Raw genomic sequence first — 27,059 nt, forward strand, 5'->3', positions numbered from 1 at the left:
TTCACTATTCTATTGTCTTGGGATCATTCAGAATCGTTGAATATATACACTAGATGCTTACAGACACAAGAATACCCTTTATTCAGCTATGAGTCTCAGCCTGTGAGTGGCAGCTAATTCAATCTCATCACTTATCTTAAGGCGAGGTGATCTTGCCTCTGTCAAAAGTGCCTTATGAGACTAGATCCTAACAAAACTCATGATCCCTGAACGGGAGGCTAAGATATTTTAAGTCCTGATCACAGACTGTCTCCCTTTTGTAAGCTTTGTTGCCGAGCCCTGCCCAGTGCAACACTCTGCTTTCAAATAGATTTTCAGCTTTTTTGTGTAACCCTGCCAGCTAATATTTTAAAGGACAATAAGGGTTCAGAACCAAATTGCATCAAAGTGACCTGCGAGGATGGATGTAAGCCAGGTTTCAAGAATCTTAATTTTAAGGGCTCGGGCATTTGAATGTTTCATGTTTCAGACTATTTTTAAGATTTTAGCCATCAGTGGAAAGTTGTATGTGATTATGATATCTATTTACTGTTTACATTATGTACATTGATCTTTTGACTTCTTAGCTTTCAAAATTCTCTCTTTATTGCACAATGCCTGTAATTCTGGAATTTTTCCACATTTCTGTGCTGTGACTACAGTAGTCATCAACAAAACACTACTCATTAATTAAGCATATTTGGTGGTTTAATAATACTGCATTCTTCAAAGGCTTAACTATGAAAACAGCTAACACTGTGGAAAATAAAACAAGAGCTGAAGCTGGAAACTTCTTTACTGCCCTCTCAGGTGGACGTAAAAGATCCCATTGCACTATTTCGAAGAGGAGTAGGGGAGTTCTCCCCAGTATCTTGGTCAATATCTATCCCTCAAGCAATATCACCAGATCAGATTATCTGGCCGTTATCACATTGCTGTTTGTGAGACCTTGCTATGCACAGATTAGCTCAACTTCAAAAGTACTTCATTGGTTGTACAGCACTTTGGGATATCCCGAGTTTGTGAAAAGCACTCTATAAATGCAAGTAATTCTTTCTTTTAAACTGAAAATCAAGACCCTTTTCTTTCTGCCCTTTTTCTTTTATCCCTTCCTCTCCTGACTGCTTGCTGGGAATTGGTTCCACAATCACTGGTCAACTTCTGAGACCTTGTCCAAGTGGCTGTTGTACATGTGCCAGCCTAGACAGTGACTTTCAGCAGGCTATTTTAACACGACAGGAATCACCTGATCCTGTCGTCACCTGATGTCCACACATACACACTTCCAGCACAGATCGCTGGATAGCGATCAAAAGTGGGAGCCTTGCCCAATTATTTCCTTTCAACCCCAAGGGCGTGAAGTCCAATTATGATGTTCCTCCTGCCACCTTTGCTGCGATCACCTAACAGCACAGACTGGTGAGCAGTGCCAGGGCCTTCCTTCTCTGTATGCCTTAGCATATGCTTAAATAGCTAAGTCATGAAAGCTCCAGGACCTAATTTTAAACATAAAACAATTAAGATAAAAAATTTTAACTAATTTTAACATCAGCATTAACACAGGGTTCAGCTTAAAAGTTAAAAATTAATAATTTTTTTAAAGTATAGTGACAGTAGCTCTTTAAGAAGGAATTCAAATAAATGTACCAAACTATATAAAGTATTGTGCTTGTACAGATGGTGCTAACTCTCAAATAGAATTGTTTTGCATTATTTGTTTTTTTTATGCCCCTGCTAAAATCTCAGTGATAAATCACAAACTAAAATGTTACTCACTGGTGCTGAATCCTTATTGGTTCAAGTAGATTTGTCTTCACTAAGTCTGTATTAAGGTTCTCTTCCAATGTCTTCTCCTTGATAAGCTGCTTACTTTTAAAAGTTCCTGTTTAAACAACACGTGTTACTTAAGATTTCAGTTCTCACTGCATTTCATCAATTGAAGATATAACAAAAGCCTTAATTACAAAATTTAAAATTAAAATCCTGAATCTCATATTTTTACTTTGTTAAATCAGCATTTCCTTTGCCATCTGAAAGCTCATAGTTTAGCACACAACATTAACATGTATATAACATATTTAATGTAAAAACTATCCAAAGGCGCTTCACAAAGGCATAATAAAAAAAAATGGATGCTGAGCCAATGAAGGAGATATTGGGAGGGTAAGGTAAAGGGGTTTTAATAAAGAGGTGGAAAAGCGGAGGGGTTTAAGGAGGGAATTCCAGAGTGTGGGTCTTGGACAGCTAAAGACATAGCCGTCACTAGTGGGGCAAAGGGAGGGAGGGATGCACAAGAGGCCAGAGTTGGAGGAATGAAGGTTTGGTGGGAGTTGTAAGGCTGATGGAAGTTACAGAGATAGGGAGGGGCAAGGCCCCGAAGAGATTTATAACCAAGGATGAGAATTTTAAATTTGAGGGGGTTGGGGGACTGCTCGCCAATGTAGGTCAGCAAGGACAGGCACGATGGATGAACAGGACTTGACTTACGGGATAGGATACAGGCAGCAGAGTTTTGGATGAGCGGAAGTTTACAGAATATGGAGGATGGGAGGCTGGCCAGGAGAACATTGGAATGGTTGGGCCTGGAGGTGACAAAGGCTTGGATGTAGGTTTCAGTAGCAGATGGGCTGAGGCAAGAGTGGAACAGGTGATGTCACAGAGGTAGAAGTATGTAGTCTTTGTGATAGAGAGGATATGTGGTCGGGATGGAATAGGATGCCAAGGTTTAGAACAGTTTGTTTCAACCTGAGACAGTGGCTGGGAAAGGGAATGCAATCAGTGGCATGAGTATGGAGTTTGTGGCAGGGGCCACAGACAGTAACTTCAGTCTTCCGTCATCCCAATATTTTACTGGAGGAAACTGTGGCTCATCCAAGACTGGATGTTGGACGAGCAATCTGACAACACAAAGGCAGTGGAAGTATCAGGAGAGGATGTGTAGATGAGGAAGAGGAGGGGGCCAAGGATAGATCCTTGGGTGATTCCAGAGACAACAGTGCACGGGCAGGAAGATAAGCCATTTCTAGAGATGCTCTAGTAAAGATTGCATAACCATAAGGTCTACAATAGTCGGAGTATTCAAATGTCTTGCATTCTTAGTCAAATAACTACTGAAGTAGTATAAAGTTCTCTAGATTCAGGATCTATCCCTCTAGATTGGAAAACTGCACATGTCACTCCGCTTTTTAAGAAAGGAGAGAGAGGGAAACCAGGGAATTATAGACCAGTTAGCCTAACATTTGTAATGGGGAAGATGCTGGAGTCTATAATTAAGGATAGGGTGACTGAACACCTCGAGAATTTTCAGTTAATCCGAGAGAGCCAGCATGGATTTGTGAAAGGTAGGTGCCTGACAAACCTGATTGAATTTTTTGAAGAGGTGACTAAATTAGTGGACAGGGGAATGTCAATGGATGTTATTTATATGGACTTCCAGAAGGCATTTGATAAAGTCCCACATAAGAGACTGTTAGCTAAGATAGAAGCCCATGGAATCGAGGGAAAAGTACGGACTTGGTTTGGAAGTTGGCTGAGCGAAAGGTGACAGAGAGTAGGGATAATGGGTAGGTACTCACATTGGCAGGATGTGACTAGTGGAGTCCTGCAGAGATCTGTCTTGGGGCCTCAATTATTCACAATATTTATTAACAACTTAGATGAAGGCATAGAAAGTCTCATATCTAAGTTTGCTGATGACACAAAGATTGGTGGCATTGTAAGCAGTGTAGATGAAAACATAAAATTACAAAGGGATATTGATAGATTAGATGAATGGACAAAACTGTGGCAAATGGAATTCAATGTAGACAAATGTGAGGTCATCCACTTTGGATCAAAAAAGGATAGAACAGGGTACTTTCTAAATGGTAAAAAGTTAAAAACAGTGGATGTCCAAAGGGACTTAGGGGTTCAGGTACATAGATCATTGAAGTGTCAGGAACAGGTGCAGAAAATAATCAAGAAGGCTAATGGAATGCTGGCCTTTATATCTACAGGACTAGAGTACAAGGGGGCAGAAGTTATGCTGCAGCTATACAAAACCCTGGTTAGACCGCACCTGGAGTACTGTGAGCAGTTCTGGGCACCGCACCTTCGGAAAGACACATTGGCCTTGGAGGGAGTGCAGGTTTACTAGAATGATATCCGGACTTCAAGGGTTAAGTTACGAGGCGAGATTACACAAATTGGGATTGTATTCTCTAGAGTTTAGAAGGTTAAGGGGTGATTTGATCGAAGTTTATAAGATACTAAGGAAAACAGATAGGATGGATGGAGAGAAACTATTTCCGCTGGTTGGGGATTCAAGGAGTAGGGGTCACAGTCTTAAAAATTAGAGCCAGACCTTTCAGGAGTGAGATTAGAAAACATTTCTACACACAAAGGGTGGTAGAAGTTTGGAACTCTCTTCCGCAAACGGCAATTGATGCTAGCTCAATTGCTAAATTTAAATCTGAGATAGATAGCTTTTTGGCAGCCAAAGGTATTAAGGGATATGGGCCAAAGGCAGGTATATGGAGTTAGATCACAGATCAGCCATGATCTTATCAAATGGCGGAGCAGGCTCGAGGGGCTGAATGGCCTACTCCTGTTCCAATATTCCTATACAGGGTCCCCAAATCTATTGACTGTAGAAAGAGATCCCAATTTTGTAATTGATATGCAAGTTAAAAGAAATCTGGTCTGATGCCAACAGGTTCCCAAACGGTTTTCATCCAGGATTAGGCTCGTACCCGATAGTGTACTTCATATAATAAGCTATACCAGCTATGTGGATCATGTCACATTTTCAATAACATTAGTCATTTACTTGATTGAATATACAGTGCTGCAATTACTGCAAGTTACACTGATCTTTAACTGAATAAAAAATGGAAAAATTGTTTTCAATCAGATGGAAATACTGTTGCTTTTGCTTCCTTGATGCTGTCGCTTATGATGGCTGCTTACCTCCATTGATTCACTGTGGCATGACACAAAATGTGACTGTGTCTGTGACTAACCGCCACAAGTCAATATGACAGAACTTAAAGGAAGATGTTTTATAAATCATTATTTGATAATAACAGAACCCACCCTCCTTAATCCATTGTTTACATAGGATAAAAAGGAAAGCTATATTTTAACAGAGACCTTGCATGGACCTTAGCTGATTCTTTTTGTCTTTTCTGTACACCGCCATGATTTCTTCTATCTGTTGGTAATAATTCTGAATAAGATTGGTTGCACCTTCCATGGTCACATAGACACTCTCAGTTGCTCTCTCCACCAACAGGTTCTAAAAAAAACCCAAACAGACATAGGACAACATTTGTTCAATTACTTCCTAGTCTTGCAGAAAAGCCATCTTACCTAATGCCACAGTTTAGGAAAAAAAGCAGGCTCTTCAGTTATTTCACTGGCTGACTTTTAACACACTTTGATATTTAATACTGAGATTTAATACATTTTGTAGTAAATATCCATGGCATCCTAAAACTTAAACAGAAAATCATTAAGGTAATTTCATGCCAGTTAGTTCATGGAACCTGCAGAATTTAGTGACATAAGAGTAAACTCCGCACCCGAATTTCCTGGCAGCTGAAACTCCATGTCGGGACTACAAATTTGTAAAATTTACCCTCTAGTATCTATGAAATTTTGTACCAGCAGAGATTAAAACATACTACATGATCACAGACAGAGCCTTATCCACTGGGCATTTTTAATACTGTCTTTAGTATGCCAGATTCATGTTGGGGATTGTATAGTACATTGACATGACACCTAAATGCAGTGGGGAAAATTTAATTTTTGCTAATGGTGTAAAATGGGCGATTTCGGATCGGCCACCCTTTATACACCTCGCCTGATTTTCCTTTCCATAAAGAAAACTCGGACAGGCCAGATAACGGGAGGCCTTTCCGATATCGCCCATTTTACACCATCGGCAAAAGTTAAAATTACCCCCAGTGTGTTTTATGCAGAACAGCACCATCTATTGTACCAATGCAACATGTCAGGCAACATACATTTGAACTTTAAGAACAAGACGTGTTTGCACGTGGATTCGTCCCACTTCAAACTGCTGCACTTATTCCACTCAAGTTAAAATTTCCTTTCTGCTCATCGTCAAGACTGTCTGACAGGATGGAACTAATCCAAAATTAATTCTAATATAAGTATTTTAGGTAAAGATTCCAGGCCCGTGTAAGGAATATAGACTTCCCCAGCATAATGCAAATGCCACTTCCCTAACTGTATTATGATGTGGAGATGCCGGTGATGGACTGGGGTTGACAATTGTAAACAATTTTACAACACCAAGTTATAGTCCAGCAATTTTATTTTAAATTCACAAGCTTTCGGAGGCTTCCTCCTTCCTCAGGTGAACGATGTCGAAAAAAACTGTATTAGTGGGTATTGAATATACTTTGGACTAACCTGGATTATTAAGTGAAATTTGGCACTGATCTAGACAGACCCATGATAGTTTCTAATGAATGTTACCTTAAGTTTCTCGGTGTTTTCTTCATGGTTCTGCTTGACTGAGTGCACTCTGACTTGATGGACCAGAGTACGGCCAATCACATGTTCCATGTGACGCTGTAAAAGATCCATGAATGCCTGGGATTCTGCAGTGAGCTGCTGGTGAATGAGTATTTCAGTCTCTTGGCACAGCTTCTCCTGTTCTTCTGAGAATTTAGATACCTTTCAAAATATAAACAGAATCCAGAATGTGTTAAATACAAACATAAAAGCAGTTTGAAGGGATATAATTAAGGGTTCATCTTACCCCAATCTGAGCGCACAGACAATAAAAACCTTTTTACACATCATCGATGTGTTGACCTTAATATTACACAAATGACAAATAAATCTTGAAAATTAAAACTCGACTGTGAATATTAATTATTTTTCCTTAGTAGCTTTGATGAACAGATACTGCATAATATTTCTGTACCAGATTATCCTGTAGCTTCACGTTCTCGTCTTCTTGCTGATCCCAAATGGGTGCTTCCTTCATCCGCTGTTCCCCAAGTTCATCTAGCAGACTTTTTCTCTTGAAAAGCTTCATTTCTTTGAGTGTCATTAGACTAAGCTGCCTTAGAGTTAGCTGTCTAACTATAGATTGTAAAGCTATCTTGTGCTCGAGCTCAATGTGCTTAGAAACCCTGAAAGAATAAATAAGCATGAAAAGCAGTTACATATGCAGATTATTTAGACAATGCTTAGATCTTAAAGCTTCAGAGCTACTCCGATGACTTGGGTAGACAGAGGCTGTTGAGTCAATTAGCATCAGCACATTTCCACAGTGGGGAAACAGTAGAAATTTCAGTTTATTTTGTGAGTACGGCAGACGCTGTACTGTGAGTACTCCGTGAGTTCTCCATCTCAAATAATACAGGTAGAGTCAGCTTGGCTCAACATCAAAGGATTGTGGGTTCAAGCCCCACTCGATGACTCGAGCACATACTCCAAACTGACACTTCTGAGGGAATGCTGTATTGACAGATTTACCATCTTTCAGATGAGATGTTAAATTGAGATCTTGTCTGCCTGTTTAGGTGAATGTAAAAGATCCCATGACACTGTTTGAAGAAGAGCAGGGGAGTTCTCTCAGTGTCCTGGCCAGCATTTAACCCTCAACCATCACCTACAAAAACAGGTTAACTGGTCATTCATCTTATTATTGTACATTGGGTCTTGCTGTGCATAAATTGGCTGCTGCCTACAAAGCAACAGTGACTACATTTCAAAAGTGATTCACTGAATGTGAAGCAATTTGGGACATACTGAGGACACGAAAGACACTATATACATGCAATTTCTTTCTTTCAACTCAATGAAGTACATACAGTCAGAAGCGAGAACAAATCAGGATGAAACAAAGGAAATGGGATGAAATAGAATATAGATGGGATTGGACAAAGCAAAACCAGGAAAAGCAACACATGGCTGTAACAGGTAAGAGTGCTGAAGACAGGAGAAGACAGAATAACTAAGGCAATTCCTGTATAAATGTAACATGATGTAACACGTATAACATAAAATTGTGCTAAATTGCTACTGTATGGTAGTAAGATATAATAATGTGCTACTGAATGTTAGATTCAATTTAGTAATTAAATAATAATTAACGTAAGAACATTGTTGGACATCAGACCATTTCTGAATTAACAAAACATGCAAGGGCACATTGTGGTATGAAGCCATGAATACGCATGTGAAGGAACTGAAACAGAGTTAGAATGAACTGATGAAGAACACAATTGTGAAAAAAACATCAGAATCGAAGGAAACCGAATGTTATGTCTTTTGTGTACAACAAAGTGATATGCAAATGCTGGTGAACCTAATATAATAGAAAGAAAAACAGAAAATACTGGAAATACAAGCAGATTAAGTAATCAAGTAGGGGAGGGTCAGATTAAAGCAGACAGTTTCCCTATCAAGAAATATAATACAAGCTCCAATGATGGCTTAGAGGGTAAAGGGACTGTCCAGATTAGCACTAGGCCATACAGACTATAATGTTCCAGAGTTGATTTTCACTCTATGCTAAATCATCTGGCCACTGTCACTCTGAGATAGAGAAGAGAAAAATCAGCGTGGGAACACACTCCTTGTTATTATCCAATGATTCCTGCTGGAAAGTAGCTACTAGTGGTTTCACCGAATTTCATAAGAGGCATGGGTAACTTTCCCATGTACACTATGGCCAACCTTGAATAACTCACTTACTTCTCATCCAGGCCATTCTGCCTCATTAGGAAGCCTTGAATGATCTTTTTCTGCTTATCAACCAGATGTTTCTGTTTAGCTGAGTTAAGTGCCAGCTCGTCTACCCACACCTAAATGTTGCAATGAGAGATACGACTGTTATGCAACATAACCATTTACAAAATCATTACCAACCTCATCAGCTACACTAACAGATTAACAGCAGAACTGAACTCCTTGCCGATTTCCCATGAAAAATATTGCTAGGCTGGTGAAGAGATGTTCTATACCAAGGAGTGTAACTGGTTTCCACCATTGCGATCAGTAAATGGAATGAGGCCATGTTACTCTATGATACTCGAGTACCTGAAAGTAATTAGATAAAGAGCAGCACAGGTAGAAGCCTGAGAACAGGTCACCTGCTCAGCCTCTTGGCAGGGGCTAGGAATGGAATGTGGCAATGGGAAAAATAAAATGTAGGAGAAAATTAAAAAAAAGGGGCTGGAAATAATTTATTCCACATACCTGCTTCACTTGGGCCAGTTTTTCTTGGAACAGTTTCAAATGCCGTTTTCTTTCTTCTTCTGTTGCCTGTTTGCTTGCTGCCAGGTCTTGCTGCACACTGCTTCTCAGACTTTCCATTGCAGATAAAGATACTTCAGTAAGATTCGGAAGAGTCTCTGAGAAAAGCTTCTTGATCAGTTTGTCCACAGTCCGTGATGAGGCAGAGTGCAGGTTCTGTACAATGCACCATTTCCCATTAATCTATGTGCCCAGTATATTAAAACAATGGCAGTTCCGTATTTCTGCGGTTGACGCCAATGAGCAAAACACCAAACAATAGCTTGCGTCTCAATTGTTTGCAGAGTAAAATCCCTCCCCTCCAAACTCACATTTGCCTCTACATCTGAAGGTCGTAACTTAAGGGAAAATTTTTCGACTTCATGCTGCTGGTAGTGAGCCTCACCCGCCAGCATATCGAAAATTAGGTCACATGATATGCACAAATTTCTGACCAAAATGGTCGGAAAATCACGTGCAGCCGGTGCCCAAATTTCTGATCTGTGCTTCTAGTGAACGAGACTCTCCGCTGACAGCAAGAAATCGGAAAATTATTCCTATAAATTTCCAATGTAGGATTTCACATTATTTTTTCACTAGAAAATGTAAACAAATGTTTATAAATGCTGCATTAAGGAGCTCTATTCTATGGTTACGGGGAGTAAATAGTGCAGTGGGATTAGTTCCAGATTGTTCCCGCAAGAGACAAGCACAGACACAATGGGCTGAATGACCTCTTTCTATGCTATAAACTTCTATGATTCTGTGGTTCTGATCTTCGAGTTAAGACAGCTCTACTTCAAGAAAGGTCTACTCTGTTGACAATTCATGTTATGCCTGACATGAAAATATTTGATTCTGCCAGGGAGTAAAAAATTATCCCATTTCCTTGAATGGACAACCATCATCTCAATAAGCACAAATGTTCACCAAAAAAAAAATGACTAAGTAGATGAATTTGGTATAATTTTGATTTCAAGAAGCACTTTTGTTATGGGCACATCATTAAACTTATATTCTGTTTCTGCTGTATCATCTGCACATAAAATCCTAACCCGAGCTTTTAAACTGTCAACGATTTGTTGTAGCTTTAAAAATGTTTCTATTAACAAAAGCATAATGGACCTGAAAATCTACAGTCTCAGAAATGCTGGGTCCTGGCCTTCCACTGAACTATCTGGGTGGCCTTGTGGGAGCGGAACCTCTACCAGCCCCTTATAAGGCCTTTGGTGTAGGAAGGGTGGGGAAAGAGTTTCCATTTCCTTGAACCTCGGTGGAACCCAGCATATGTTTAGCGGGTGTACGGCTGGTCAGACCAGCTGTACCCACCTAATGAGGGTGGAAGTGGGGCCCACCTAGGGGTTCGAGCCAGAATTATAGCCTGGAACCCTGAAGAAAAAGGCAAATGTCTTTGCACTCTTGCAAAGGAGGCCGCTGGGGGCAGTCCTCAATTATTTTTGTGTGGGAAACCTGGCAATCCCACCGGACTTTCCATTGGCGAACGCCCCAGATGTGTCCCTAGTGGCCTGGGTGCCCACCGTTGGTTGGCAAATTAGGTAACCTCCAGAACCCTGGAAGGTCCACCAGGTTCAGTGGCAAAGGCACGTAGTGAGTGCATCTTGGCATTTATCCTGAGGTGTATCCCATTGTGGATTTTCAGGGCCAATTATACCAATGATAAGGCTACTATCAGTCTACAGGCATTTAATCAGCTCAAAACAGTAATCACAATGAGTACAATAGTGTATACCGTGTGAAGGCTATAATGAAGTCCATTCCAACTTCCCCCACTAGAATAAAAAACTAAAAAGATAAATCCGGATATCTGTCCCTCTTAATCAAGACTCTCAGTGCACTTGAACGCTATCCAAACTTTTCACTCCTAGGGCTAGAAATTCATCCGTCTTAAGCCCGTTTCTCAGGTACTACGCGACCTCCTAAGGCCCCAAAATGGCATCTGGAATGCATGCGCACACTTCTAGCATGACGTGTGCTGGACGCCATTTTGGTAAAGGCGTTTGCGCACACTCAGATAACAAACACTGGCAGCGTGTAAAGTATGCAGAATATGCGTTAGATCAGTGTGCAACGCTGATTTAAAGGGATAGACACCATTTTGGCGCTCCAGCCAACAAACTTTCTTAACTACGAACAGCTGAACATGTCTTAGAGTGCCTGGAGGACACCCCCCACCCCGGCCCCCACCAGCGTTATTTAAAGGAACCATGCAGGATTTACAGGTTAGTTGTTGGATTATTGCTTCTGGCTGCTGATGCATTTGAACCTGTTTTTGGAGGTCTCCTATATTTGAATACTAGGACTAGGGAACATAGCCTAACATTTAGAGCCAGGACTTGTAGGAGTGAAGTTAAGAAACGCTGCTACACGCAAAGGGTGGAAGAAGTTTGGAATGCTCTTCTGCAAATAGCAGTTGATGCTAGCTCAATTGTTAATTTCAAATCTGAGATTGATAGATTTCTGTTAACCAAGGGTATTATGGATATGGGACTAAGGTGGATAAGGGGACTTAGGTCACAGATCAACCATGATCTCACTGAATGACGGAACAGGCTCGAGGGGCTAAATGCCACTGCCACTTGCTGCTTCCTGTTGTGCGGCACCTTCTCCTGCAAGAAAGTGGGACGTGTGTCAGTGAGTGTCCTGCAAGATGTGGCTGTCATGGTTTAATAGCTGCCAGTGTGTGTGACCTGTGAGTTGTGGGTGTACGGCTTGCAAAAGTGGTAATGTGTGAGGGTGAGAGGAAGCATCTGTCTGGAAGAGTTGAGAACTGATTGAAAGTGTTTGTTGCTTTGTGGGTGGTGGGGCTATAGTGCGTGCAGCAGTGGATATGACTAGTGCTGCAGTTGGTAGGAGATGCCACTTGACAGTTGACTTCACTCACCTTGACCACTCGTGTCAAAGCACTGAACTTCTTCCTGCACTGCATCCGTGTTTGTGGTGCTACGAGCCTGGCATTGACTTTGTCCCCTACTGTCTCCCATTGCCTCTTGAGCATATGTCTGGAGGGCCTCTTGCCCCTCTGCAGATATTGGATGCCCCTCCTTCTATCCACCTCATGCACCAAGGCCTCTATTGCATCATCAGAGAACCTTGGTGCACGTTCTCTCTCAGGCCTGGTACAAACTCTTATCGGCAGATTGGTGAGGTCTGGCGTGCAGATTGGAGGATGTGGGATTTAGTAGCGCGCAACCTTTATTCAATGTTTTAACATAACTCAACAGTTTGTAAACATAGGGATGGGACCTGCATCTGTATTTTACATGTGTGATGTTTGATCTCCGTTCAGATTCCATGCCGACCCATAACTTATATTTTGCATATAAAAGGTGCAAGCTGTTTCTAAGAGGTGTGAGCAACTCACGCGATATCTGGGTTAACCTGCTGGTGAGAAGTGTGAAGCTGGTGAAAACATTGCAGCTAGGTCTGGCTGCTGCACTACAATCAGGTAAATGAGGAGGCAGCACGAATCTCACGTGCTGCCTGCATCAGAACCACCAGGTGCAGGTTTATCGCGCACAGCGATGCCCGCGCCCGGATTCGGGGTTAACCAACTTTAGTTTTAGTCAACAAAACCGAATCTTTGAATATTTTAGTAAAATGCACTAAAAACTGAAAACCTCAATTTTCTACAGGTGTGATCTGTGAAATGGATTCACTGGACTCTCACCTTCCACAACTCGGTAACTGCCTTGGCATCTTTATGGTCCTCCTCGTCCTCCACATCACAGCGGATCTGCCTGTGACGCTCTGCGAGGTCATGATAACCCTGTAAAATTCACAACTACATTACTGTATGTTATGAGATCATTAAACGACTGGTGTAATTTCATTCAATCTGCCTGTATGTTAGAACTCATTTCTGTACAAAATGCGCACAAGACTCAGGGAATTAAGCACTTGAAAGCAATGTTATTTTTAGATTTACAGATAGCATCATTATTGCTTTAGCAGAACTGCATCAGAATATTATTTCACAGCTGTTTCACTGATACATGAAGAATTTTTCTTTTAGTAACAACCAAATTGAGTATGAAGGTAAGAATAACAAACCCAACAGCCATCTCTATTCTGTTCTTCTTTTCGTTTCTGAATACAGAATTTGCAGATTAAATTTTGTAACTGGATTTATTTGTACATTCCAAACTCCTTCCACCAAGACCCAACCAATCTGGTGGTCTGTCAATAGAGTAACATTAGGCATCGTTATACTCGGGTACTGGTTTGAATAGTACAGTCAACAAGAATGTCTCATGAAGAAAATAGGAATGTTCTTCCAACTTATGAGTTAAGACACAGGAAGGAAGTAGGAGAGGGAGAGGGGGGAGAAACTGGTTCACATTGTACCTGTTTTCCGGGCGTGAAACAGGGGCAAAAAAGTCCAATTTCACAGAGCAATGTCTTGCATCCCATACATACCTTAAATATGTCCAACGCCATATTGGTCTTGGACGATATTCAGGCAGCCTGGGCGGCTGCCTTAAATAGGCATTAGTCCCCTTGTTTGTGTTATGAGAGGCCTAATGCCTGATTAAGGACCACTTCCAGAAATTGGGCAGCGCTGAGTGCAGCAAGCGTCAGGCCTGTTCTGCTCAGATTTTATAGCATTTGTTGCAGCCTAACCAGCAGCCGCTAACAAACAAGTAAGTTTAAAAAAAAAATGTTATCTTCATGTGGAGGCAGGAGGAGCAGGAGTGCTACTCCCGGCTCCACCGTAATCCTGAGGGCTGCTGCCGGCCCATCCTTGCCCCCTTCCATTCTCCTTTCCCCATGACCTACCCGCAAGCCTTCAAACTGGCAAACTGTCACTGGAGGTGCAATAGGTGTCCATTGCTCGCCGGTAATACTGAGATGAGGCCTGAGGCTCAATTTTGGGTGAGCCATGGGTGTCCAGCTTCTGGTGTGTCCTGGGAGCACGCCAACCATTCTGCTCTCAGAAACGGGCCTAGACAAATTTTCAGCCCGGGATAGAGGAATCCCCACTCTGGTGCTAACCCACGTCATGTCAGAGATGGAAGTGCTTGATTCGTCATTGAGTGTTCTGATCACCAATATCTGAATAATCAAGAGTCAATGTTATGTGTTTTGTAACTGGGACAATGTACTACATGGACGGTATTTAGTTGAAATAATTAGCAGTGGTGTATAAAGCCAGTAAACAAGTGAAGGGTGAGCTTGCCTGAAGGGGAATCTTGAGTAAGCCTGTGATTGCTTTGTTATAATGGTGTCACTCTTTCATGCTGAAAATAGAAGTTTGAATCCAACATATTAACTGCTACATTTGTGTCTAACAAGTTTATCTCAAGAGTATTTTACAGTCTGACCTTCATAAACTCAGTAGGATCAAGCATTTGCCGCGCCCTGTCTGTCAGATTCATTGCCTCATGTCTTTGTGTCCCTTCGAGTCTCTTCACCAAAGTCCTGCGCCGTTTCTTCATTCCCAAAATGAGGTCTTTAGTCTGTTTGGCACATTCTGAAATATTTATGTTATATGTAGGTACAAATTATGGAAATCTTTTAGGGATCAAAGAATGTTTGAAGCTGAATCAAAAATCTTTCGTCTGGAATTTCCGTGGGGATTCTCTGGTGGAACCCTTGGAGAAATGGTGCAAAAAGCTAAGAACGGTTGTTTCTCCAAAGGTGCCACCAATATCCCGTTGCAGTTACAGCAGGAGAAGTCATCAGAAATTCAGGGCCTCTATCTTCCATATTTATTTCATTTTGTTAACATTACTATTCAATTTGGAAAATCAGGAGAATTTCAATCGCAGTTCATTGTAGAAGTAGCAGTACATATTATGATTCACATGACTGTCAGTATATTCAGGGCTCCATGTGATGTTGTGCTGATAACAGCATAGAACATCCTGAGTGGTTACCAACGACAATAAAGCTGCCACTTTTAATACTCTCTAAAAATTGCATTTTTCCGAACTATGGGGAGTGTTAGCACTGTGCATTGTCTGAACTCTGAGGGGTTATGCCTGCAGTGCCACTATACATTGGTATCTCTGCAAAGGCTGCATTGCCTGCCTCCAGCCTGACTGGATCAGATTACACATTCCAGGCAGAATGCTGGGTGAGTGATGTCCAATTACACCTTCGACTTCCCTGCTTTGTTCTGCACACCTGTACACAAGTGAACACTACCTCATGTCTACCTCATACGTTGCAGGAAAGGATGCCCCAGAGCATGGTACATTGGCGAGACCATGCAGACGCTGCGACAACGGATGAACGGACACCGCGCAACAATCGCCAAACAGGAGGGTTCCCTCCCAGTCGGGGAACACTTCAGCAGTCATGGACATTCATCCACCGACCTTCGGGTAAGCGTACTCCAAGGCGGCCTTCGAGACACACGACAACGCAAAATCGTCGAGCAGAAATTGATAGCCAAGTTCCGCACCCATGAGGACGGCCTCAACCGGGATCTTGGGTTCATGTCACGCTACACGTTACCCCACCAGCGAACAAATGTTATCTGTTTTTAATATAATGGGTCATTTGCTGGCTCTCTCTGCCTTCCGGATGTTTCTGCCTCTCTCTGTGTTTTTTTTTCTCTGTTTTTTTTTCCCTGTTTGTTTTTTTGTTGAATGTGTATTCGGGGGTTCTGCAGGTAACACCTCTCTGTCTGAACACGGTGATTGCCTTGGCAACGGGCAGTTGCAGGGGCAGTCTGTAAACACCATGTATTGTTCAATATGTATAAATGCGTAGGCTTCAAGGAGATCTTGAAACATTTGCCTGAGGAAGGAGAAAATCTCCGAAAGCTTGTGAATTTAAAATAAAATTGCTGGACTATAACTTGGTGTTGTAAAATTGTTTACAAGTGAACACGACATTGTCCAAAAATGCATCCTCCTTTTAAAGATGGTATCACCATCTTTTAGCCTCTACAAGCACTCATTTATTTACAAACAAAAAATTCTTGCTTGCAATTAATAAGTTCTTAATGTCCCAGGGACTTTAATAGGAGCTCAACCTGTATGTAGTTATCACTTCTACCCGGGACAGTGGAAGTGGTTAGCAGAATCCATATCTTTTGACATTTATTAGTATTGGGCACTTACAAACTATGCTGTGATATTCCTAAGCCACTCAAAAAGTGGCCCTGGTACTATAAAACTGAACTTTTAATGTATATAATAATTCAGCGTGCGGAATACAGTTTCAGGCTTACCATTGTTGTATGTGTGCACACTGTCCTGAATAGAACTTTGTAATCTGGCTAAAATCTTTTCTTTTTGCCTAAAAGCCAATTCACCATCCCTGGTGAGAGTGTTAAGGACTGACGTCACCATCTTTAATTTGTCTTTGTTTTCTTGCTGCAAAAGCCACTTGAAGGAATGAAGGCTTTTTGTCATGAACTCCCAACGCAGCAGCTTATCCAGAATAACCTATGACAAGAACAAAACAGTGCCAACTGAAGACTAGCTGCTAAATTATTTAATTCAAGTTTAACTTCTAATACATGCTATGCAAATCCTTATCATGCATTTATCTCGCATGGGTTGTGTCAGTACAAAGTGGTCACATAGATGCAACATGAGGAGTATAACTTTGCTGAACTGGTCTTGATTCAGCATTTTTCTAGTGATGTTTAAGGCCACCTGTTCGAGGTGGTCTGGCACTGCTTTGGCTATGCATTGGTTGCAATATAAATGTACAAAGCCAAAGTTTAAAAGTTTAATATTAAAGGAACTTCATTGGATTGCCTAAATGTTTTGTAGTTAGTGTAACTTCAAAACTTTTACTATCAGTTAGCGGGCAGTGAGCACAGTTTTGCACCTCCATTGAAGTACACACTCGTAGAGCTCCACATTCCCTGAGTATTGAATGGCACTGGCAATTTGATTCAAAATGATGGAAGAAGTCATCAACAGTGCCATCTAGCAACACCTACTCACCAATAAACTGCTCATCGATGCTCAGTTTGGGTTCTGCCAGTACTACTTGCCTCTGGACCTCATCAAAACCTTGACTAAGACATGGAGCAAGAGCTTGATGCCAGTGGAGAGGCGAGGTTAGCCGCCCTTGACAACAAGAAAGCTTTTGACTGAGTATGGCAACGAGGTATCCTAGTAAAACTCAAGTCAATGTGGAGCAAAGGAAAAACCCTACAATGGCTGGAGTCATACTTGATACAAAGGAAGATTGCTGTGGTTGTTGGAGGCCAGTCATCACAGCCCCAGGACATCAATGCAGGAGTTCCTTGGTGAAGCATCCTCAAACCAACCATTTTCATCTGCTTCATCAATGACCTTCCCTCTTTCATAAGATCAGGAGTGGGATTGTTCCCTGATGATTCAACTATGTTCAGCTTCATTCACAACTCCTCTTACAGCACAAACCAGCCTACAACGAGACCTGAAATACTTCCAAACTTGGACTGACAAGTGGCAGGGAACATTCATGCCACATAAGTGCCAGTTAATAACCATGTTGAATGCTCAAGTCAGTCAACCATTGAGCAAGTGGTTAGCTCTATGAACATTTTGGGGATTTTTTTAGGCCAATATTTTCCTTCTTTATTCTTGGGGTTGCTGCTGGCATATAAATTGCACCAGACAAAGTGTTAAGTTTGGATATTCCTTTAAGGTTCCGAATGTATTGCATAATTTAAATCAGAGATGTCCAACTTTTTGGAGATGGGGCTAGGTACTCCTGTCAAAAGCAGTGAGTGGATCACATGATTATTCAGAAATGCGAGCCCTGACACACAGAAAATTCAAATACTCCCATATACAAAAAATTAGCCCCCTGTACACAAATCCAACCTCCATACATAAAATAATTAAGCCCATCCACTCAACCCCATCCTTCTCTTCCTTCCTTCTCACTCTTACTCTTCTCCCCTTCATTCTTCCCTCCTTTGAAGCTTGAAAACTGGGAAGCTTCAGCATCACCTCCAGATGGAGGACTGATGTGCTAAAAAGCTGCTCTCTGATTAACCTAATGTCAGGGAGCAATCTCTTTTAGTCCTACAGATCCAGGAAGTTTAAAGGGCTGCACTGAGCTATTCATTTGTCCCTCACATCCTTTCATGTTAAGCACACAAAGTCGATTTTAACTACGGTTAGTTGTAGCTCTCAATGAAATTAACAGTGTTTGAAATCTTCTTTTTGTGCTTAATATGAGAAGTGGGGCTGGACAACTGGAGTTTGTGGACCAGATTAAGAAGCGGAAGAAAATTCATGAGCAGCAACACCTGAGGTGTTTTATCCACACCCAAGACCTGTGTTTATAGACCTTTTCACGCATGTCACAAGAGAACTGTCTTCACCACCTCTGCTTCACAGGACATGCTTTCACAAAGTTCTACCATCTGCAGCAGGATGACCTTTAGGCAATGTGTGGCTCTGTCCATTAAAGTGATCATTGCCACAGCTTGACACATTCATGCTCCTGCATCCTTCCAAGGGACATCTGCCACATAAGGCAGTCCACAGTGTACACATGTATCAAGCAGGTGACAAATGATACACTTACGAGCAGCAACATGGTTATCATTTTCCCTGTACAGGGCACAGAACTTTCACAGGGCCATAGGCTTCCCTTTGAGTACATTGGAGATGGGGGTAGGGGCAGGCTGCAATATTTTTGTGGGGCTAGGAGTATTCCTGCACCTCCTGAATCACATAAATTCCCCTAAAAAAATGTTCCAGGCCATTTTGTGAGTGTTCCCTTTAATGGGTGTACACTCTTCCCATTTGTAGTCGAAAATTGCAAACCGTGTCCTACAACTGGCATAGGATCCAAATTTGCATATGCAAGCAGCCAGGAGAGCTGGGTACCCATTTACAGGCCCGTCTGAAAATTGCATCAGGCAGATGTTGGGCATCCTAGGGGCAGCCATCATTTCCCTGCCATTTCCCCTCGTAAATGGGACAGCTGTCAGTTGAAAATCGTCCCCAGCATGTTCCCATTTTGCCACTGTGAACAGGTAGTCCACTTTTCTGCCAACACCGTCATTTTCCTTTTTATGATGCACTGCTGCACTTTACGAGTTGCTGGCTTGATGTATTTTATGCTCCGCAGTCAACTGTACTACAGGTCAAATATTCTGGGCACATTTTTCATATGTTAGTAGCCTATTTAAATTAGGGAGGGCTTCCATCACACAATTTGGTGCCGCAGGTGAACCTGTGTCACTGTTGCAAAATCAAGGCATAAAACCTTTACTCAAAAATACCTTGGAATCATTTTTTTAGTCGTACATACCATAACTTGCGAAGTCAGGAAGTCAGTTAGCAGACTTTCCACCTGTGACATTTTTTCACTTATGTTCCTCATTATCTCCTGCACAGTGATCTTAGGGAGCTTTGAATGACTAGAGAGGAAGCAACGGGCACTTTCAGTTTGTTGGAGGAATCCACTGATCTGAGGGACAGATAAAAAAAACAAGTGTTAACCAGCTTCATAAGGCATCTCTACATTAAGCAAGATATTTAATGGTGTGGGGTATGTCTGATAGTCCATTGTACAGCTGAAATTCTAAGTAGCCACCACCAAAATGACTTAAAGCATTCCATATGCTGGCTGTGTAAACCTTGTAGAATAAAAAGCTTCACTGGAAAGCATAATGTCAGAACAGGTGAAGAATATGCACTTATCCAACCTCGATTAATATGAAGTCCTTGAGAATGGTGTCTCTGGTACATTATAAAGTTCATGCCATAGGAAATGTCCCATAACATAGCACAAAATGCGACCTGTAACAAGATAGTGTTATGACCAAGAGACTTATATAATGAGGGTGTAATGCAATATACTTGCTGTAAAAGAAAGAGCCATATAAGAACATTTTGGGGTAAATTCTGTGATGCTGTACACGGGAAGAGCAGGTGCACAATGGGAATGGGGAGGTCACAGATTTGGTAGAGCAGACCCTGGGGCTGTTTCCTACTGGGCTGCAACTCAGCAGTCTGCTGTATTTCTTGTGCTAAGTTGCCTGCACCAATTTGAGCCTTAGCCTCTTTAAGATCCACATTTGATACAAATTCTTGCACAATTCTGCGGGATTTGCTCTGGGTTTGCTCTTTTTTCCTTGTGTGCCAATTTGGAATGGAAGCAATGGATGCTTCATTGCTGATGGAGCTCCTAAATTGCCACAAGCTTTTTTTTTTGCAATGTTTACAGTATCTTTTTAGTATAATATTGTTTTTATTGAACTTTTTAAAAATGTATTTCTGAAATGATTATTAATAATTACTATTTCTGAGAGAAAAAATTGGGTGCCCCAAATTTTTTTTAACTTAAGTTTTTTTTAAGTACTTCATGATTGAGATTGTACAAGATGAAATAAGGTATGCTAGGGAGATCAGCAAGCACCAACACATATCTGAAGACCTTGGTACTCCTACTTGCGAATGGTTTAGGACAACTGTGTCAGCTTGCTCTGCATCAAGAGGGATCTAGTTGCAGAGCTTTGTCATCTGCAACAAGGGCACCTGCAGCCAAATTGCAACATGAGGTCAGCAAAATTGGCAAGGTCACCACAGCCCTCAACTGTTATGCTTGTGGCTCATGCTAGCACTGCAATATCAATTAGCATGCTGCTCAAACATGTATCGAACTGGTAAATGATGCATCAGTCAGCATGGTCAGCACTTTCATCTCCTTTCCCACTGAATGACCAATGACATGCTGCTAAATGTCACTGCAGTGCTGCATTTCTCAAGGGGGATCACCAACAGTTCTATATGCCCAACCCAAGTATCAATAAGTGACCATGTCTGTGTTATAATGATTGATGTGTGAAAGCTTTGGAAGATTTGAGTGTGGCAAGGCTTTCCAGTTGCATGTGTTCCCTGCTAAAATATGGGTATGCAATGAAAGAGGTGTAAGGTCATCATGGTTTGGTATGGGCAAGCACTGGATATGGAACAAGTTGACAAGCAAAATTTTGTGGCATAAAATCTTGGCCATCCAGCTAGTACATGGTACTGTTGGGTAATCTTACTTTGCCAGGTTCCTTAAAATATGCGGGCTCCTCCCACACCTGTTCTTGGATCTTGCAGATACTGCACACAGTGATGAGCCTGGCTGCCACCTCCTGGCAGGCATGGCGTACCTCTGTCCTATGACGAGTGTGTCTTAGAGTGCCAAACATGGCAAACTATCCTTGCATTCACCTCATGCAGCAGCTGGTGTACTCTGTCAACCATGTAAAAGTGGATTGGATATTGTGCGGCTCTGCCACTTACCTATAGGTTCTTTTTTATGTCTGTACTTCGGGTGTGTTTTGTTTTTGGCCGACCACCTGTTTCTCCCTTTTGGTAAGGCTGGCAAATATTTAAAAACTATTATCTTCAGCCTTTATAAAGGCTGAAAGGAGTTTTGACCCATTACATGGCCACTCTTCAATCGCGCTCCCTGCGCCTGGGTTAATGTGCGCAGGGTGTGTGTTCAAATGATTTAAATTACCTGACCTTGCAAAGTCGGATCACTACATCTGCCATGCACAAGAAGTGCAGTGGTCCTGTCACCATTGTGATGGACTGCATTATAAACCTCTTAAATAATCTTACCTGTTGTATGGTATATTGCAAATAGTTGTGTTCATCCCTTTCAGTTTCCTCCAAAGTATAACGATGCTCAGAGTCTTGCCTGTCAGCTGCACCAGGCAACATTGGCTGATGTTGCTCCTCCAGCTCTTCCAGTTCCTTTTAAACAGAAGAGTTCAATCAGTTGTTAAGGCATACATTGTAGACACATTGCTTTAAAGTATTGAGGACTAGTCTGTCAACTTAAAGTTATTTCAAATATTTTAATTACAATACATTCTTCATTATAATATTGACTGAAACTAATTGGGCCCGATATTAAGAGGGTTGGCAGCGGGGGGTCGACTGGGCGCGTGGGTAACGCGCCCGGTTAAATCGGTGGGTTTGGCATACGATCGTAAGTAAATTGAAGCCACTTACCTTGGCTTCCGGGTTTCGTGCTGAAAAGCTGCGCAGCGGGTGGACTGCACACCCGCATCATTGGCTATCAGCTGGAGGAGCCCTATTTAAAGGGGCAGTCCTCCACTGACTGATGCTGCAGAAAATAGGCAAAATTACAGCATGGAGCAGCCCAGGGGGAAGGCTGCTCCCAGGTTTAATGATACCTCACCCAGGTCTTACTGGATGGAGTGAGGGGGAGGGAGAGGAGGAGGAGGGAGATCTTCCACCCGGCGGACGGGAGGAAGTGGCTTGCCTCTGCCACCACGAAGGCCTGGCTCGAGGTGGCAGAGGAGGTCACCAGCACCACCAACATATCATACACCTGCATACAGTGCAGAAGGCGCTTCAATGACCTAAGTAGGTCAGCTGAAGTGAGTACTATTATTCATTCTCCTACACTCCGTCTGCCACATCTCCTTCTGCACTGCCAATACTACTCTATCACATCACCCCTCACACCCACTGAACCCTTATCCTCATCTTACCTGCACTTCATCACCTCCCCAGTACTCATCCCACCACTACCACTCAACCCAATCCTCATACAATCTCATGGCTCTGTCTCATACTCACCCTCTCATGCATTTCTTTCATGGTCAGCCTCACTCAACCTGCCACTACCTGTGCTGCAGCTACAGGGCATGCATCACGTATGTATAGTCAGAAGCGTACGGCAAATGTGTCGTGAACATGAAGGGGATGCACAAGGGTGTTTGAGGGTTTGTCATGCTTTTTACTTATATTTGATTTCTGATAAACTCACATTACATATTATATTGTCACCACTACTGCCGTGTCTTGGCCATTCTTGACTGGCTTGTACAATAAGGCCCTTTCATGAGGTTCTCCATGAACACCCTTGATGCCACCCATTGGGTCACCCTATAGTGGGTGTATGTGTAGTTGCACGACTACTTTGTGCAGGTGCCTGTTGCGCAGCACTGTGTTGTGTAGCTCCACATGGCGGAGGTGGATGGCGTGCCTGGCGAGGCTGGTGATGTTGCTTGTCCTCCAATAGAGTGACGAATGCAGCTATGGAACCCCCCCCCCCACAACCATCCTGATGGTGTGAGTGAGAGGGGGTCCGCAAAGTAGGTAAACGTGTTTGGACAGCAGAGTTTAGGGTGTGATGTAATAATTTTGAGTGTGGAGACAACGGTATGGCAGGCAAAACTTTGTCTGAGGTGACAGAGTGCCCTGCTGCAATGAATGAGGTATTCCCCCCAACTGTCAAGGAATCCTCTGCATCTCCCAATGGTTGCTGACTGAAACACGTCTGCAACAACAGGGAGTGTTTCCCACAGCATGGGAAACATGCTGAGGAGAGTCTAAAATCATATCCCTGCTAAAATCTCTTCCCAATGAGGTCTGTCAACGACCTCAAGTACCTCCCTAACTATCAGCCGGCTTTAATTGCCGGTGGGAGTCCTGCATGCAGGGGCTGTGCGGGCATCAATTCGTGTCATTGGGGAACCCGGAAGTGGGCGGGTTGGAACCGGGCTCTGGACCTGCTCCAGGAATCCCCAATTTTAGGAACCCCCCTGCCACGAAAGCACCCGCTCGGCCATCCTAAAATTGATCCCATTATGTCTGAAATGATATTTCCCTCCAATTCAACTCATTCCATCCTCTCTTGCCTGACTGAGAAGCTGCTTCCAAGCCTTTGCAAATGCCACTCTGAAACTGGCCATTAGAAAGCAAGCAAACGTCGCACAGATTGCTTAGCCCTTCCTCCCTATGAACAAATGTTTCAACTTCTCTCTGTGTTTCCTCCTGGCAGCCCAGCTGGGGCTATTAAATTGCAATTTAGGAACTGCAGAACCGAACCACTCCTTTGCAGTATATCAGTACACAAGTATTATGCTACTGGGCTCCCTGAGAAACAATTTTATATTTTAAATATACGTTTTTAAAAAATTGTCCAGAACCTCAGCTTTAAGAAGTCAAGTGAAATCATTGTCATAGGAACAGGAATAGGCCATTCAGCCCCTCGTGCCTGCTCCGCCATTTGATAAGATCATGGCTGATCTGTGATCTAACTCCATATAGCTGCCTTTGGCTCATATCCCTTAATGCCTTTGGTTGCCAAAAAGCTATCCATCTCAGATTTAAATTTAGCAATTGAGCTAGTATCAATTGCCGTTTGCGGAAGAGAGTTCCAAACTTCTACCACCCTTTGTGTGTAGAAATGTTTTCTAATCTCGCTCCTGAAAGGTCTGGTTCTAATTTTTAGACTGTGCCCCCTACTCCTAAAATCCCCAACCAGCAGAAATAGTTTCTCTCTATCCACCCTATCTGTTCCCCTTAATATCTTATAAACTTCGATCTGATCACCCCTTAACCTTCGAAACTCTAGAGAATACAACCCCAATTTGTGTAATCTCTCCTCGTAACTTAACCCTTGAAGTCCGGGTATCATTCTAGTAAACCTATGCTGCACTCCATCCAAGGCCAATATGTCCTTCCGAAGGTGCGGTGCCCAGAACTGCTCACAGTACTCCAGGTGCAGTCTAACCAGGGTTTTGTATAGCTGCAGCATAACTTCTGCCCCCTTGTACTCTAGTCCTGTAGATATAAAGGCTAGCATTCCATTAGCCTTATTGATTATTTTCTGCACCTGTTCATGACACTTCAATGATCTATGTACCTGAACCCCTAAGTCCCTTTGGACATCCACTGTTTTTAACTTTTTACCATTTAGAAAGTACCCTGTTCTATCCTTTTTTGATCCAAAGTGGATGACTTCACATTTGTCTACATTGAATTCCATTTGCCACAGTTTTGCCCATTCACCTAATCCATCAATATCGCTTTGTAATTTTATGTTTTCATCTACACTGCTTACAATGCCATCATTCTTTGTGTCATCGGCAAACTTAGATATGAGACTTTCTATGCCTTCATCTAAGTCGTTAATAAATATTGTAAATAATTGAGGCCCAAGACAGATCCCTGCGGGACTTCACGAGTCACATCCTGCCAATGTGAGTACCTACACAATATCCCTACTCTCTGTCGCCTTTCGCTCAGCCAACTTCCTAACCAAGTCCGTACTTTTCCCTTGATTCCATGGGCTTCTATCTTAGCTAACAGTCTCTTATGTGGAACCTTATCAAATGCCTTCTGGAAGACCATATAAATAACATCCATTGACATTCCCCTGTCCACTACTTTAGTCACCTCTTCAAAAAATTCAATCAGGTTTGTCAGGCACGACCTACCTTTCACAAATCCATGCTGGCTCTCTCTGATTAACTGAAAATTCTCGAGGTGTTCACTCACCCTATCCTTAATTATAGACTCCAGCATTTTCCCCACTACAGATGTTAGGCTAACTGGCCTCTAATTCCCGGTTTCCCTCTCTCTCCTTTCTTAAAAAGCAGAGTGACATGTGCAATTTTCCAATCCAGAGGGACAGTTCCTGAATGACTTTTCATTACAACCACCATTAGCCATAAGATTTGACCAGCAGGAAGAAATTATTCTGGACAAAGTCAGTTTTTGTCTTCCTTTCAAACAGAGCAGTTAGGAGTAAAGCATTTTTGCTCAAGTTATCAGGCTACTGCTTTGATGAAAGTAATTCTGCATTATTAAATTAATTTAAATCAAGTAGTTCATGTTTTTGCACTTCGCTAATGCAAACAAAGAGGATTGTATAACTGAACATTACCTTTTCTCGTGTGAAAAGAAAATCTCTGTAGAACTTCTCATCTATTTTCTCTCTTAAGTACAAATCATTCAGTTGTATTCTTAATAAATGAAGAAACATCTAAAAAAACAGACAGATGTATTCAGAGCTCTTGGACAATAAAGATCTAATAAATACAGCAATAGTATTAGTTTGCTGCACCACCTTTCTTATATATAGCCTGTGTTATGTGAAAGGTAACGCAGAATCTATATTGCATTATATACAGAATATCAGAGTCTACAGTGTGTTATTTTTAGAGGGTAACACACAATTCGCAGTATGTTAAACTCAGTGGCCCCCTGACAGTGCTGCCTTGAAAACCGACCAGGTCCATGGGGGGTGGGCGCTCCCCAATAGCACTGGTACTGGTATGAGTACAAATAATCCCATCCCTGGGATTTGGAATGGGATCATGGCAAGGCCAGGTGAGAGGCGGCAGAAGTCCTGCAACGCTGTACTTCTGGCAATACAATGATGCCACTGGCATTTCTTGGTTAAGATATTTAACATATACTCAATGGTCCTTCCAAATACTCTGGACATACCATATACTTTTCTTGACGTAGTTCTGTATCTAAATTTCTCAGGACTTGCAGACTGAGTCTGTAGAGGCCAAGCTCTGCATCAGGACTGTCAAACATGGAGAAACAAAAACTACAAATAATCAGCAGTGAATAATATTTAATAAATCTTGAAAAGCCAGAAACACTTTTATGGGCTTATACACATGTATCTTAATGTATTAAAAGTCCTACATCTGTGCACATTCCATTATGAATTCCTACTTCTAAATTTATAATGGAAACTGTCTATGTAAACGTATCATGCTATAATAACGCCTGCCTGCCACTGGTGGTACTAAACCACTTCAGGTTTATGTTTTCTAGCTCCTTAATCTGTACTGGAGTGGGTTTCTCTGCTCTAACCAGCTCCACTTCTCTGCTTTCAATTTCTCATAAGCGTTGGTACTTAATTATAAATAATAATATAAAATCCAAGTAATGTATAAATTAAAGGCAGAATATATTACTTTAAATGGGAGACTGAACTAAGTCTGTGCATATTGTTCTAATTAACCCACATCCTCTAACTTTGCTTCACCTGAAGATAGAATGTATGACATTAAAATGGAGACTGAATTATATTTGCACGTCCTAATC

General features: G+C 42.0%; 1 protein-coding gene across 3 annotated transcripts in view; it reads right to left on the reverse strand.

The window, feature by feature from the left end:
- Window positions 1–27,059, reverse strand: part of LOC137328429 (evC complex member EVC-like) — a 47,174-nt gene that overhangs the window by 11,344 nt on the left and 8,771 nt on the right. The window contains exons 5-17 of one of the 3 annotated variants that reach the window (XM_067994338.1): window positions 26,445–26,553; window positions 25,879–25,977; window positions 21,792–21,926; window positions 19,483–19,641; window positions 16,442–16,658; window positions 14,583–14,731; window positions 12,929–13,027; window positions 9,205–9,417; window positions 8,701–8,810; window positions 6,920–7,130; window positions 6,466–6,666; window positions 5,110–5,170; window positions 1,756–1,861 (exon numbers count right to left, since the gene is read on the reverse strand). In XM_067994338.1, coding sequence (XP_067850439.1) covers window positions 1,756–1,861; window positions 5,110–5,170; window positions 6,466–6,666; window positions 6,920–7,130; window positions 8,701–8,810; window positions 9,205–9,417; window positions 12,929–13,027; window positions 14,583–14,731; window positions 16,442–16,658; window positions 19,483–19,641; window positions 21,792–21,926; window positions 25,879–25,977; window positions 26,445–26,553 — 1,869 coding nt within the window. Of the gene's footprint in view, window positions 1–1,755; window positions 1,862–5,109; window positions 5,255–6,465; window positions 6,667–6,919; window positions 7,131–8,700; window positions 8,811–9,204; window positions 9,418–12,928; window positions 13,028–14,582; window positions 14,732–16,441; window positions 16,659–19,482; window positions 19,642–21,791; window positions 21,927–25,878; window positions 25,978–26,444; window positions 26,554–27,059 lie in introns of all 3 variants that reach the window. The other 2 variants (XM_067994337.1, XM_067994336.1) reach the window with 2 other exon arrangements.

The sequence above is a fragment of the Heptranchias perlo genome, chromosome 1 (genome assembly GCF_035084215.1).
Source record: "Heptranchias perlo isolate sHepPer1 chromosome 1, sHepPer1.hap1, whole genome shotgun sequence".
Taxonomy (NCBI): domain Eukaryota; kingdom Metazoa; phylum Chordata; class Chondrichthyes; order Hexanchiformes; family Hexanchidae; genus Heptranchias; species Heptranchias perlo.